Here is a 15786-nt window from a genome sequence, read left to right as displayed (position 1 = left end):
TTTTCATCTTCTACTTGGAGTGGTATACTGTATGTACTAGATCTATATTTAAATATTTTACCAGAAATCATGTCATTTCGATGTATGGACAGTATTATGGATGGTTTTTCTTTCACTGGATATTTTTTTCCCCTCTACCCTTATTTTGCGCTGGAATACTTGAATGTTTGTGTTATTACTCTCACTGCCAGTGGGGGTAGACAAACGTACTGTACTGCAAGTTTAACACCATTCTTCATCTGAAATATTGTTTTTTATTAAAAAAATTGGTAACACTTTCTATGAAGACTACATCTATAGTGCATTATGAGCGCATTCATAGTGAATTATAATGCTCATTATAATCAATCATAATGCATTATGACTGCATTCATAAACACATATAAAGCTTCATGATGCACTATATCAACAGTTATAAATATAGCTTATAATGACTTATAAATCCAAGTGTCTTATGAGTGCTCTTGACTGGTTATAAACTACAGGCTGACTGATGAGGCTTATAATACATTACAACTACTCATACCCCTCTATACACACACCTCAACAATCAATTGTTATAAGGACTCATAGGATGCCATAAGTATAAATAAATGATCAATGTATGCTTTAAGTAAAGTGAGGTTCATATAGACGCATCTATAATGCATAAAAATGTGTTACACTTTACTTAACACCAACAATGAAACATCATGATTAGCTATACTGCATTATAGATGCGTCTATATGAACCTCACTTTACTTAAAGCATACATTGATCATTTATTTATACTTATGGCATCCTATGAGTCCTTATAACAATTGATTGTTGAGGTGTGTGTATAGAGGGGTATGAGTAGTTGTAATGTATTATAAGCCTCATCAGTCAGCCTGTAGTTTATAACCAGTCAAGAGCACTCATAAAACACTTGGATTTATAAGTCATTATAAGCTATATTTATAACTGTTGATATAGTGCATCATGAAGCTTTATATGTGTTTATGAGTGCAGTCATAATGCATTATGATTGATTATAATGAGCATTATAATTTACTATGAATGCGCTCATAATGCACTATAGATGTAGTCTTCATAGAAAGTGTTACCAAATTGTTTTGAACAATTACAGTGGGTGGGTGTAACACATACACATAAGTCAACCTTGCAATTAATCAACATGTCCCTGTTGTCCAGTACTAGAAGTGATGGCGTTCTCTTCCTGTCTTCTGTAATTTGTCCATTTTCCCCATTTGTCATCAAATTGTGACATTTGAAGTCTCAGTCTGTGTGTAAGTCTCTCCATCACATAAATATCTTCCACAGTGCATGTCCGCTGCTCGACGGACCGGGGTGTTGGCCTATACCATAAGACTTTTTACTTGCTGATAACAATATTTTAATTAGATTCTGATCCTCTTTTTGTACAACATCACCTGTCAAATGTCCCAAGTACAGTACCTTACAAGATTTTGGTATGTCGTATCCTGTTATTTTTTTTAAGGTCTGCCATATTTGGCCCCAATATTGTTTTATCCTTTCACAAGATCAAAATATAGGTGAGTGGTCTACATCCATGAGTCCACATGATCTCCAGCATGGCTGCTGGATTGATATATCTCCCCTCCTGATTTTCGGAGTAATGAAATACCGGACCAAATTTTTCCAGTTAAACTCTGGTTTGCTCTGGAGCTAGGGGACGTGCACTGCGTTGTACACAAGACAACCCATTCTTCTTCAGATATTTGTTCCCCAAGCTTCTTTTCCCATTTCTCCTTGATATAAAGAGAGGAAGTATTTCTACATGAATCCTTTATACAGAGCTGAAATTACTCCAAATTTCTTTCCTATGTAAGCTTTCTGAAATATCCCAATTATTTCATTTATGGTGTCCGTTTTTTTTAATCTCTTTTTCAAAGTAGTCTCTTATTTGTAGGTATCTGTAATTTTCATGTTCCCCTAGTCCAAATTTCTCCTTTAGCTTTTCAAAACTCAGCAGTTTACCCCGTTCAGTTATTGTGTATATTGCTGTAATACCTTTATTTGCCCATTGTTTTAAGCCTTTGGCATGAGTTCCAGGTTTAAACTTTGAATCCCACGCAAACCAACTCAAAGTCTGTCTCTCTCTCTCTCTCTCTAATTTATATGTCCCCACCACTGTGTTCCATACTTCAATTGAGGTTTTGGTTATTGAATCTACTTGTTTATCTAAATAAAATATTGTTACAATTTATTTATACATATTGTTACAATTTATTTATTTATTTACTTTAAAAATAAAATGCAATTGTCAACGTTGCTTCGATCAAGTTTGTATTCATGTCACAAGCTGAAATATTTCCAATTTTCTTTTAATTCATTACCTTTGGCTAACAATTAACATTTTCAGCAGTTTATTCATTACTTTTAACTAGCAATTTCAACTGTTTACATAATTAGCTTTTAGGTAATGTCTTCTTGCATGCTAATTAGTTTTCATGCACTCTCCACTGAAACATATAATGAATCTGTGATAGCTGACTCAGCTTATAATTCGTTATTACTAAAATTCAGATCAAAGTAATCCTGTTTATTTTCTTGATTAACACAAATATGTGGATATATATATATATATTTTTTTAAATCTCAATAAGTAAGTTGAGTACTGTTAAGTGAATCAGCTGAGTTTTCCATGTAACTCTGCAGGTACCCATGAATGCGTATCACTACACATTAACCACAACAATGACAACAACAACAACAACAACAAATAGCTGTTCCTACTTTCGGCTTACATTATTCGTGATCTGAGCAGGCTTCTGTTGCCAGTCTCTGTGGTCCTTGATGTACCACCACTGGATCTCCAGGGAGTAGGAGGGAGAGCCCGCTCCTCGGAAGGAACAAGCCATCTCTACATCCTCACCGCTCTGCGTCGTGATGTCGTGTGGCACCTCTGTAAAGAGGGCTGCAAGAGAAAAAAAAGAAAGAAAAACTTTTAGAGAAAATGGTTTTAAGGCATCCCTAAAAGAACGGAAAAAGAAGATTTCTTTTTCTCAAGTCAAGGGGAAGTCACAACATTTCACCGGTGATGTTGCTTTATCACACTTCAGCAAAACACTGTGATACACAAAGTGTTGGTAGCTAAGTAAATATAGCAATGAGAAATTCAGGGAGAAGGTATCGACTCGACAAGCCGGTGCTAATTATGAGATGAAAGCATTGCTTGCGTTACTTGGCGGTCATGTTTGGGTATGATCCACCGTGCATCATCAGTTATCTACACTTCTGTACTTTTGACTGTTTCTCCAGATACTCGAGTAGCAAGCTCAAGAATCAAAACATTATATAATCCTTGTGTCGGTGGTACAGCAGAGAGCTGAGCTGAACATTGTTCCAATACACTAATTTGGAAATGTCATAACACTTCAATCCCACGCACATACTGTAATACCGACCACCTACACAGAGAACATCTTTTTCTCTGGTTTGGCTTCCAGTAATGGTCAATAATATAACATAACGCTGTATTTTCCATTGGATTCAGCTTGCAGTATGTGGGTGGGGGACACTTTGTAATCCTTTCTTGATGCTCAAGTTTAATGGAGACATCAACTGACCTAAATGCACCTTTATCAGCTTTTAAAATGAATAGATTACCTGCAGAGAAACATATTCCTATACATTATTATTTGTTGAATCAGTTTGATACATTTGTTTGACATCCAAGAACTTATTCTTTAACTTAAAATAATTACGGATTCACACAAACATATATACATATTTAAAAGTATACACACGCAAGATCTAAAATAAAATTTAAAAATGTTATTTTCACAGAATATCAACTCCACAAAAGCTACAAATTTGGTAAAAGTCAGATTTTTTGTCTTATTTTTATACATTACCTTTAATGACAGATGTTAGATTTTTCTGCATTTACTGCAGTCAGAGGCATTCATTTAAACACAGTGACATATGAGGATTTAGTCTCACTATGAAGTATAGTGTTAGCAAATCATCTGATGTCAAAAATCATGTCAGAGAAGAGATAACAAGTTTTGATTGTGAACAAAGCTTTTGAAAAAGCTGACCCTTCAGCATGAAGCAGATCACTTATCTGAAATGTGAGACTGACTCACATGGAGCGTGATAAGATAATAATCTGTCTGTTCTATAATTATCCTCTTTGAGAGACACCTGGCAAAAGCCAGGTCAGTCAGCGTATCTGTAATTGTTATTCTCTGACATTCAGTTTAATCTAGTGAAGGTTTGAGGAGAAAGGGTGAGAATAGAGGAACAGTGGAGAAGGTGTCGTTTGAGCGACTGGGCGCTCAGGAGTCGTGCCCTTGATGCACTGCTGCTCGCGGCCAGGCAGCGGCCTCATTTGTCAGGAGGAGACACGCGGGACGGATCGTGCCGGACGGGGGCCAAGAAGGGCAGAAGAAGAGGAAAGAGAGGAAAAGAGAGGAAAGAAGGACAAGGGCAGAGGTGAACTGAGGCGAGTGTGTCGTGAAGAAAGAGCTAAGAAAGATAGATGGAAAAGTGAGAAAAAAGGAAAAGGGAATGTAGAGAGAAGAGCTGTAAAGCGCAGCGAGTAGATCCACACATACATACAGTGATAAGGAGGAAATGGGACCTTTAGAAATGACGGTTAGTAAAGGAATGCCATATGGAAAGGTAAGTGCACTGAACCTTGTTCACAATAACTGCAGACGTGGACTGAAAGCAGCAGTTATATCCACAGGCCAGAGTCAGGACTAACACAGAGTACAAAGAACCTCTTTGACTTTACACCCTAGACCAGCTATTCTCAACCTTGGGGTCACGAGATGATTTCTGGGGGTCGCCAAATCATTTTGGAAGTCAGCTCTGTCTCCACTGTGTTAAAGTGTTCATGTGTTAATGTGTTTTAATCTTAATGTCTTTTTTTTGGTCATTTTGTGGTCAATTTGTGTCTTTTTTGGTCAGTTTGTTTCCTATTTTTGGTCATTTTGTGTCTTTTTTTTAGTCATTTTGTGTCTTTTTTGGTCATTTTGTGTCTTTTTTGATCATTTTTTTTCTTTTTTGGGTGATCTGAACTGTGCTTGTGAGATTGTGTTCAGTGAGCGAGGGTCGCGGACAACATGCATGTTAAATTGGGGGTCGCGACTCAAAAAGGTTGAGAACTACTGCCCTAGACAAGCTACTGACTCATCTATTTAAAGACACAAAAGCATTCAGATACTGGGAGGTAAATAAGAACGCTAACATACAGACACAGAAACAAATGTCTCCATATGGAAGACAAGAGTGTTTCTGTTATTATATAAAGTGTTGTACATGCATTCTGTCTATGACAACCTCAAGGTCATTTATGTTTGAGCAGCACTTGACTGTAAAAACAAAACAAAAAAAACAGCACTCTAGCCACTTGAGAGTATTCTTTTACTTCTCTCTCTAGCTCTCCTCTATTATGCAAATTTTCTCAAGACTGAAGAATAACAGGTGCGATAAGGAGACGTTTCAGTCGAACTCAGTCTCCCTCTCCAGTCCCGTTTAATCTTCATCTTTCAGTGCCTTTAAAAGACGCAGTCCTTTAAGATACGAGTGCAGAGAACATACTTTTACATACATTTGTGAAGCTTGTGTTAGGAGTTCTCTCATGTAGAACAGAGAGCACATAACTCTCAGACCTGTCAGCTACAAGTCATGAGAGGTTTATTACACAACACACGGCCTGAAGATATAACGTATAAAAAAACATGGCCTGAAGCTGTGGTTATGTAACAAGGCAAAACTTCATGCTGTGATCAAAGAGAGAACTTTAAAGAAGAAAAAGAAAGCAGGTGTTTTTTTTAGTATGAATGTTCATTCTTCATTTTGGAAATGGACCAAAAATAAATACATGACGGAAAATTAGAGAAAATCAATGTCCAATTAAACATGTAATAGAATATATGGTAAGAAAATCAGTTATATTTTCTGAAGATTAAATATGTAATTATTTAATTCAACAGAGTTTAATTATCGGGATGTACAACACAGTAGAGACAGTTTAGTCATCACAAGTCAAATGGGTTGCTTGTTCCTATTCTTACACGTCCTGATCCCTAAAGGTAATGGTGGCAGTTCAGTTAGTGTGGTTAACATTGTGAAATGGTTACAGTTTGGTTAAGTTTAGGCCAAGGGTACACTGTAAAAAGTGTTTGTAGAAATTACAGTAAAATGCTGTCAAATTGCATGAGAAATTCGGAAAAATAAAAAATTGCATATCACCATAATAGACACTTTTAATTACTGTAAATCACAGAATAGAACAAGACTTTTGAAAAACACACAGTTTTACTGTAAAAATATTTTTTAAAATCATTTAAAATGAATGGAGAAATACCATATTGTCTCAAGGACACAATTACTTTTAAATAAAGGGACTACTCAGTCTAAATTACAGTTTTTGCTGATATTTACATTTAAATTTACAGTAGAAAACCCACTCACTGTAATTTTTACGGTGAAATTCTGGCAACCACAGCTGCCGGTATTTTACCGTAAATTTAACAGATTATTTTTTACAGTGTAGGTAACCTGCGGCTCCGAAGCCACATGCTTCTCTTCAGGCCGTCTGCTGTGGCTCCCTGTGGCTGTGACAAAAAAAATTATACAAAATGAAAAGTTTATTTCTTTACATTTTAATTTTAATTTATCATTGGTTTCGGCCCAAAGCAATGTGTATTTTTCAATTGTAAAAATATGTAGCTTTCATACGGCAATGAAAAAAACCCATGTTTGAACATTTTAGTCACCAAAAATATGCACCATAGCTAACGAAATGTCTAGTGCCTTCACCTCTAAATTTTGCCAACTTAAAATCTAGTTTTGAATTTGTCCAGCTTGACTCCAAATCTTCCGAGATATTACCTTGGTGTCCAGACTCTCATTTGCACTTGGGTCCTTGCTGCATTCTTACAAAATCAAATTACTAAATGCTCATTATGACCTATTAGTAATGTTGGTTGGTTGATTTAGAGTTAGTAGGCTGGTATATCTTCATAGAATGGCTCATTATAAGGTTTGTGGCTCCATGAGGACATATTTTCTCTTTTTTTGTTTTGTTAGTAAAGGTTGTCGACCCTATATTTTTGGTGCAAATCAACCCATCGTTTGGGTTAAAATAAGTAGAAATATGTATGTAAGTTACTTAATGTAAGTATGTGACGGTATGTGTGACATAGAAAGTGACATTCTCATAACCTAACTTACAAATTACTTACTTTAACTTGAATATACAGGTTAAAGTAATTCTACATTGACTTTTGCTCATTTGTTTGATCCATCCAATCCCGACCATCTACCTGCGCGGACTTTGTCAGTCTTTATATGCAATTTTTGGGGGAGTAATTCTTACTAGCATTTCTTGTTTGTTTTTGCTGGAGTGTGAAATTAAATGCCACCACATGAAAAAAATACAGATATGATGGACTGTTTTGTTTTTAAACTCCCTACGAACTAAGACCAATATAAAAACAGAATAACAAGAGAAATATTGACAAGATATCGAAGCAGACAAATACATGTTTTTCTGGGATTATTTTTCATTTTCTGTCCAGTTCTGTGGAAAGCAAAAGGAGACAAAAACTTGAAATACTTCTGCACTGACATCTTGTGATTCTGCTGATCAGTGGGACTTATTTTCTGGGACAATTTCCTGTAGCGCTAACTGTTCCTTCGATGCCATTGCAGACAGTAATCACAGCTGGCATAATGATTCGCTTTCATCTGATGATGCATGTCTTTCCTGATGGCAGGAAAATCTTTCAGGATAACAAAACAACCCAATCTCAACTGAACATGTGCAAGAGATTCAGAAATAGCATCTGAGGGGAATGCTCTGATGATTATTAGAAAGCTAAAGGATCCAGAAATTAGATTAGAACGTAACCTATAAAAAAAGGTAAGAGCTTACAGTAGTAGTTATTTTAGAAAAAGCTACACATGTAAGCTGCAATTCTTAAGAAAACCAATTATTTCTTGAATTTATTATTTTTTTTAGTAAGGCTAAATCAATACGTTGTGACAGAAAAGATAAGTGTCTCTTAATTGCCACAAATTCTTTTCACTCTAATATGACAAAGAATGGAAATTGAAAAAAATATCCTGAGGTAAAATGTGGATTTGATGCCTCTGTGTCTTAAAAAATAGTTCAACATTTTCTTGACAGTGACAGCAATAACTTTATGTATGAAAAGTAACTTTCTAAGAGTGTGAAAAAGAGGTGCTGTGTGTGATTAATAAAATAGTCTTTCTCTCACATGCCTGGAAACTTATCACATGCTTAATAATAATGTGTTTTGATTATATGGTGCCAGAACTGAAGCCTGGAATAGCAGAGAACCTCACTGTGCATAAAATGTATGAGCAAAAAAACAGAGGGTGACATTTCAATCATCTGACTTTTCTTAGTATTCGATGCAGGGGCTGGACACTTTTTTTTGGTTTTGTTTCTCACGATACAGTATCAACAGAGTACAGACAGCAGCATCTGTCACTTTGAACAGGCTGTGTACCCACAGACGAAAAGATCTTAAAATACTCTACACTTGATTAGCTTACCAAGGGAAATAAATGAATTATAATTCCATGTTATTGTTTCTTCATTACTCTTACCTACAGTAGTTTTGTTAGTGGCAGAACAATGCAGGAACACAGATATACAGCATGTACAATAAGTTAATATCGGGTCGAGCCAGCCCAGTCTCACTCGCAAGTCGTCAGATTCCAATGCTCTGCTCCATCTGCAGCACTATTAGATGCTTCGAATAACAGATGTAATACATAGAGCACTCAGCGTGGGTGGATGGGTAAAAAAAAAACTTGACTTTGAACCAGGAGGCCAGTCTTTTATGTCCCAAAACCATTAGTCAATGCTTTTCATTTGGAGAAACGGAAAAAAACTGAATCTTATTATTCTGTAAAGCCTCTATGCATGTTACTGGAACAAAGTGACACAACAAAGCAAAGATGTTCCATGTGTATATGTATCAAACCCAGAGAGCCTTAAAGCATCATGATGAGAATATTGATCTAGCTCTACTTACTACAGTATAATTTAATATAACAAGAAATTACTTATATGGTGTTTCATACCATGCAGGATTACAGGTTACATACAATGAAAAAGTAATTTTCATGTTGTTTCCATTATTTAGCTGGTTGCTACTACATGGTCACCCATAAAGTTGGAATAATTTAGTTTTCAAACACAATCCTTTGTTAACTGTGGTTTCATTTTCATTGTGATATGTTTGAAAGAGATTGATTAATAACGTTTTGAAGATATATACTTTATCTGTCAAGAATTTAATGGAAAGAAGTAAAAAATATATCTTATTCCAACTTCATAGGCGACCGTGTAGGCTAATCTTAGCACTATGTCACGTACGTATCCTGTTAAAACGATACATTTTTGTTTTAGAATGAGCCAAGGAGAGCTGTTTTCAGCCAATCTTAATCTAACTTTCTCAGAAAGCTAGCTACAACTGATCTGCTAATGACAGTCATTTAATCTCAATAAAATTTGTTGGATACAGTTTTACAAAGATTACGGTAAGTGTCATCAAAGCAATGTATTTTTGGCAGTCACCATATGTATTTATTTATATATATATTTTAAGATCATAACAATTGACTAATCAAGACAAATGTGACACCACACAAAAGTATTCTCCTAAATCACCCCTTGATACCTTTTCAAATGCATGGGACCTTTACTACAACTTACAACCAAAGTAGAGTATAAAGCTGAAGTGAAAAATTAATGAAGCTAGCTGAGTCTCGGCAGCCGTTTGAAACCACAGAGTGTGAAGTCAAAGTCAAGTCAAGGAGAGAGCTGTACAGGAAGTCCTCAAATACACTCGGGAGTCCGGGGCTACAGTCGGACCGGCTTATAGCTGCAAGGTAATTCCTGCACTTTCCCATTTCCCCAGCCAACCAATAAGACCCCAGTTCTGCAAACGCAAGATTTTTCCACCTCTTTCTTTCTCTTTATAAATCCTCTCTTAGCTCTCTCTCTCTCTCTCTCTCCAGCTCAGTGGCATCTCCCACCCATCTATCCCTGTCGTTGTTGACACTACTCTTCTTTCCTCTCCCTTTTCTATTGCCCTTTCATTCCTACTTTCTACCCATTAGAGGTTCCTTCTAACACTCGAGTCTCCTCTGTACTCTCACCTTCCTTCCTCCTTTAATTCAGTTCCCCTCTACACTTTCTCCTCCTCTCTGTGGCTCTCTCGCTGAGTGGGCAATCTGTGTCTGTTGGCTCTCTGGTGTGTGGCATAAAGAGATGCTTCTAACTCTCAGAGTAGCTCACTACATCTCCTGGAGCTTTGCCCACTGGCTCTGGCAGGTGTTCAGCATCCTGGGAGACTTACCCTATGTGTGTGTGTGTCTCACTGTGTGTGGTGCCCTCTGGCTTGGAGTCAGCATATGTGTGTAAATGGAGCTGTGTGGATTTGAAATGCATGTCACAAATGAGACTTAATGGTGCTGCTGTGTGTTACAGTTGCATGTTTTATGTAGAAGTAATGTGTATATTGTCTCTATGAAAGTAATGGAAAGGAGGCAGAAAGGAGCCACACACACACACACACACACACACACACACACACACACATTCATCTCTCCCAAACATACCAAAGTACAGAATATTACAATAAAAAAAAACAGCTTATTTGCAAACTCAACCTTCTATTTTCTTTCATCATGCAGCTGACATTTATAACTGATATTCTCTTTGAATCCACCCTAGAATTTACTTTGCTCACTGATTCACTGTCTCCTGTGAAGGGCAAACAGCCTCATTACCAGTGTTAGGAATAAAAGGCACAGAGCAGAGGGATCGGAATACATATTTGTGAAAAGTTAAAGTATGCATGCAAATAATATCCATCTGTAGTATGCCACACCCTGTGCACCATTGGACAGGCTGTTTGTGGTGGCTGAGGCTTTCAGAGGTTGTATATGTTGATAATTATCTTCTATGCACACATTTTCTGTCAAATAAACAGCTAATGTTCTAGTAAGCAGAAACAAGCCATATCTGTTCTGCCCCCACATTTTTGTGGAGCATTTTGAGACAACTGGTGGTGTAAAGTTGTATTACATTTGTGTTCACCTCTACAGCTGTGTGTAGGCTAGTTCTTTTAGGTGTCTGTTTCCACAAACAGCACATGCAACAGTAGCTTCTCACTTTCAGATGTAACAGTCTTTGGTTACGGTTTTGAAATGGTTTTTAGTTAAAGATGAATGTTTAACCCTCTACGGTACGGTGTTGCCCTCAGGCAACATACCTATTTTTGGCCTGTCAAATTTCTACAATGCATCTTTTTGAGTGATGCAATACTTTAAAAGAGAGGGAAGAGTATAGGGAACCACTAGTAATGCTTTAATTTGTCACATGACCTCCAGGAGGCCATATTGAAACCCTTTCTTGCAGACTTTCCAAAGTCTTTCCAAAGGAAACATCTTTGCCATTTTGTGACACAAAAAAGCACTCAAAACGTAATATTCTGGCCTTTTTTTATCTGAAAAAAAATATATTCCTACTAATAGGTGAGTTTTTGTTAGTTTCATGCAATTTATTTTCTAATTAAATAATGGAAACTTCTAACAATGCAACTGTTGCCCTGAGGCAACAATGAACCATTATGGAATCAGCATGGCAGCATTATATATTGGTAGTGTGTGTTTAGGTATATATATATATAATGTTCAAAAGCATACCATTCATCATAACTTTTGTTTTGATCTTTACAATTTAACAAATATATATTTGATGTTGATAGCAGTAAAGTAAAGTTCAGGCTATTACTATACTCTGAGGGCCATAGTCTACTATTATAGTGAACTTTGAAACACTCCAAACATTTTTTTCCTAACTGGCATCATAATGCGTACCATTGAGGGCTAAAAGTAGATACTAATCACGGTTAGCATTTTCCATTACCGCTAATGTTAAAATGAGCTTAGATGCAAACTAGGCATGTGTGCCTCATGATTTTATGCTTGAGTTTTATGACTATGTACATGGTTGCCCATTAAGTTGGAATAATTTTGTTTTCAGACACAATCCTCTGTTAATTGTGCTTTCATTTTCATTGTGATATGTTTGGAAGAGATTGATTAATAAAGTGTTGAGAAGATTTATATGTCAACAATAAATCACATTTTTACAACCTTTTCATGGAAATAATTAAAAACATTGCATTCCAATTTAATAGGTGAGTATGTTTATGGGCAGTTTGAAATGCCTTTAAAAAATGTTTTCACAGTTTTACAAGTAATCCATATTAAAAGCCCTAAAATATACTCTGGTGTCCTGGGTCTTTATTGATGGATGAAATTTTAGCTATCTGCTAAGCTATCCTTCAAAGCAAAGAGCAGGATATCATTAGCCATGACCATAAGCCACAGATTGGCTGCACTGAAAAACAAAAAACTTCAGTTGCATATGTGGTCAAACATCTCTATAAAAAGTAAAACATCTAAAAATATTATATCATTAAACGCTGTACCATCCCCTGTTATATTACAGTCTACAATGACCATATGGCCTGCAAGTGTCTGTGCTCATGAGTGGAGTTACAGTATGCTCCCTTCAATTTCTCACTACACTTACAGTTTTTGGGGTTGTTTGTTCTGTCAAAGACCTTAATTACTGCTTCTTCTTTTTCTTCATTTTATGGAACTTTGACATACTGACAATGAAACTTTCTAGTTTCTCTCTCTAATGGTTGCTTTCCGGGAAAACTCACTCACACGCACTACCTGAGGTGCCAGTGTTATAGTATTATACCTCATTTACAGTTAAAAGCAGTGATCAGCACACTCTGATCCCAGAAAATATCACCTTTTGGGTTGGGAGTAATTTTAACCTAAATGATGAGCATTAACTCTACCAAAAGTCACTCCGTAGTGATATACTGACTGCAGAAAGGAGCCAAGGAGTCTTGGATAACAAGGATTGTAATGCATGGAACTGGAGGTGAGGTTATTGTGTATGAAGAGAAAATATGAGATGACTGAATCATTATTACCTAAAGACAATTTTCTCAGGAACTGTGTTACTGTGGTTGAGTAAATGGAAGCTGTGTTTAATCATTTCTCCTTAAACTGACTTTTATTTACCACTTCAATAGAAGTAATAAAGTCAAAATTTGTCAGCTGCTATATCCCTTAAAACCCAAGCAGTAAAACACAAAAAGCATCAGAACCTTTAGGTATGTGAATTTCAAGCGAATTCTACCATATTTAAATGGTGTGTTTTTTAGTAAGCAATTTAAAAAAGAAAAAATGAATTTATATAGAATGACAAGTCCTATGTCTATTCTGTGCAGGTTGTTCCTCAGTCAACTCTGCCTATTCCATAATCATGAGCAATGGGACCTAAAGTATGTAAAACTCAGTTTCACACACTGTAGAAAAGTGTGTGAACTGAGTGATAAACCCCTGGTGATAAACGCCTATAGTCCAAGTTTCTTCACTACACCCACTGTGGTGTTAATGTGTTTGTGAACTGATGCACCTGTGAGCTAAATTTGACATGTGGTAGTTAAAAGTTGCACTGAAATGTGAGAATGAACATGTATAATTGAATCTGAAATTTCACAATATTCATTTCAACCTAAAGCATGATGTAAAGTGGAGGCTTTAAGGTTGCTGCATTATATAATTATTAACAAATATAAAATATATAAGTTTTAACATATGCAAGATAACAAATAAAGTGATAAATATTCGTAAAAACCTTGCTCCCTGTCTATTCCCCAGGCTCCTTTGGTTCCAGCCACCACATGCCCTCAGACTCTCCCACTTTCCCCCATCACCTGACTGCTCCACCAATCTCCACACCTGTTTTGGGTTTTTTTCTGTTGTGAATAATTCATTTAACTGTCCATGTCTGCTTCATCTGTCTGCATTTGAGTCCTTCATCTGCTATCAGAATTCACACCCATGAAGGTATTATCTAGCAACTAAGAATGCTTAGTTAAGAGGTATGGGACTTGAAAAACAGTTCCCATTGAGTATCTGTTCCAAATTGTCCATTGGAACTGTGTGCCTCCAAGCTAGTTAATCCCTTTCATCAATGCTGGCAGGAATGCCATATATTTGACACACTTAGAAAACAAATGCTGGACACATATTCTCATATCATCTATTTTAGATGATTACAGACGGACTCTCAACTGCCCTCAGAAGACATAAAACATGTTTTATAGGCCCTCTTTTTTGATTACCAGAGATAATGGCATTGGTATAAAATCGTATCCAATCCCATCTCTATTTTTACACAAACAGTTTGTTTCCTTTGGTCCAAATCAGTGGATGAGTTTACCCCCTGAGACAAATCCAAGCAAACCAAGATGTTTCACTACAAGCATGAGAAAGTTCACTCCCCTTATTGGCCAAAAGTATATAGAAGAACATCCTGTATTGTGGACCTGTGAGAACTTCTGTGATAGCCGTGTTTCGATCAACAAATTTCAATGCACATTTTGAAGATTCGTTTGAGAAAAGCTTGACTGAAACACAAAAATTCGGAAAAACTTTTGAAAGTGCGCATAAAAGTGTTCTCATTTGAGGTGGTTTTTGTCTTTCTCGGAAAAAAGTTAACGCGCTAAACAGGAAATGGTAGTGATTTTTGCGAATAATTTCTGATGTAGTGCACATTTAACTCACATGAGTGATCAGCTGTTTCTGCTCTGCCGGTCAAGACGAGCTGACATGAAAGAACAATTATAAGTCCAATTGAATCTAATTCCTGAAGACATATTTTCTCTCATGTTGTTCGATTAGCAACTCCTTTTTAAAATGTTTTTTTTCTTGCTAAATCTACTGTTTTCTTTCTCGCACTCTCTTCTTCTTCTGTTTACTGATGGATTAGCCTACAGCAAGACATTACACTGCCATCTTCTGACCAAAGTACATTTATACAGCTTTGTTTATTCCATCTAAACCAGTTGATGGAAACTTCATTCATCCACATTTTTTTTAATGCGACATTTCAACATTTGAGCTAGCGGCTCTGCTGCATCTCAGAAAGTAAAGCACACCTGAGTGTATGGGACGTGTTTAGCGCAAAGTTACAGTGTACAGCTGGAGGTTGGGTCGGATTGAGGTGGCATCATGTTTTAGAAATGTTCCACCAAAAACAAACCAGAATGTATTTGAGAGAGGACAGAGACTGCCTCTGAAGGGTCTCTGTGTCATTGTTTAGATTTGTACTTGAGTGTGATTACTCTGTTCACACCTACACCGTAAAAAATAATCTGTTTAATTTACGGTAAAATACCGGCAGCTGTGGTTGCCAGAACTTCACCGTAAAAATTACAGTGAGTGGATTTTCTATTCTAAATTTAATGTAAATATCAGCAAAAACTGTAATTTAGTCTGAATAATCCTGTTATTTTTAGGGTAATTGTGTCATTCATTCACACATCATGGTATTTCTCCATAAATTTAGCATGAAAATGTTATATTTTACAGCAAAACTGTGTGTTTCTTCCAGTTTATGACAGAAAAAAGTAAAAGTTTTGTGCTATTCTTTGATTTACGGTAATTAAAAGTGTCTAATATGGTGATATACAATTTTTCATTTTATGCCCTATTTCTGATGTATTTGACAGAGTTTTACTGTTATTTCTACAAACCTTTTTTACAGTGTACCCAAACACAGCACCAAGGGGGTACAAGAACCAGTGTACCCAAGTGTCCAATTTCACTGTATCAAAAAGTACAAACACCCTCAGGGGCCTCGGGACGGGGAATGTGGTAATAGAGAAGAGATGGAGGGAGACAGA

At 36.4% G+C, this 15786-nt stretch overlaps 1 protein-coding gene across 1 annotated transcript in view; it reads right to left on the bottom strand.

Annotated features, from left to right (window-relative positions):
* Positions 1-15786, bottom strand: part of vstm2l (V-set and transmembrane domain containing 2 like) — a 32151-nt gene that overhangs the window by 4387 nt on the left and 11978 nt on the right. The window contains exon 2 of the mRNA XM_059328010.1: positions 2752-2921. Coding sequence (XP_059183993.1) covers positions 2752-2921 — 170 coding nt within the window. The remainder of the gene's footprint in view (positions 1-2751; positions 2922-15786) is intronic.

Source organism: Centropristis striata, chromosome 3, assembly GCF_030273125.1.
Source record: "Centropristis striata isolate RG_2023a ecotype Rhode Island chromosome 3, C.striata_1.0, whole genome shotgun sequence".
NCBI lineage: Eukaryota > Metazoa > Chordata > Actinopteri > Perciformes > Serranidae > Centropristis > Centropristis striata.
Note: the sequence above shows the minus strand (reverse complement) of the source record. Positions and strands in the feature narration are given on the sequence as shown.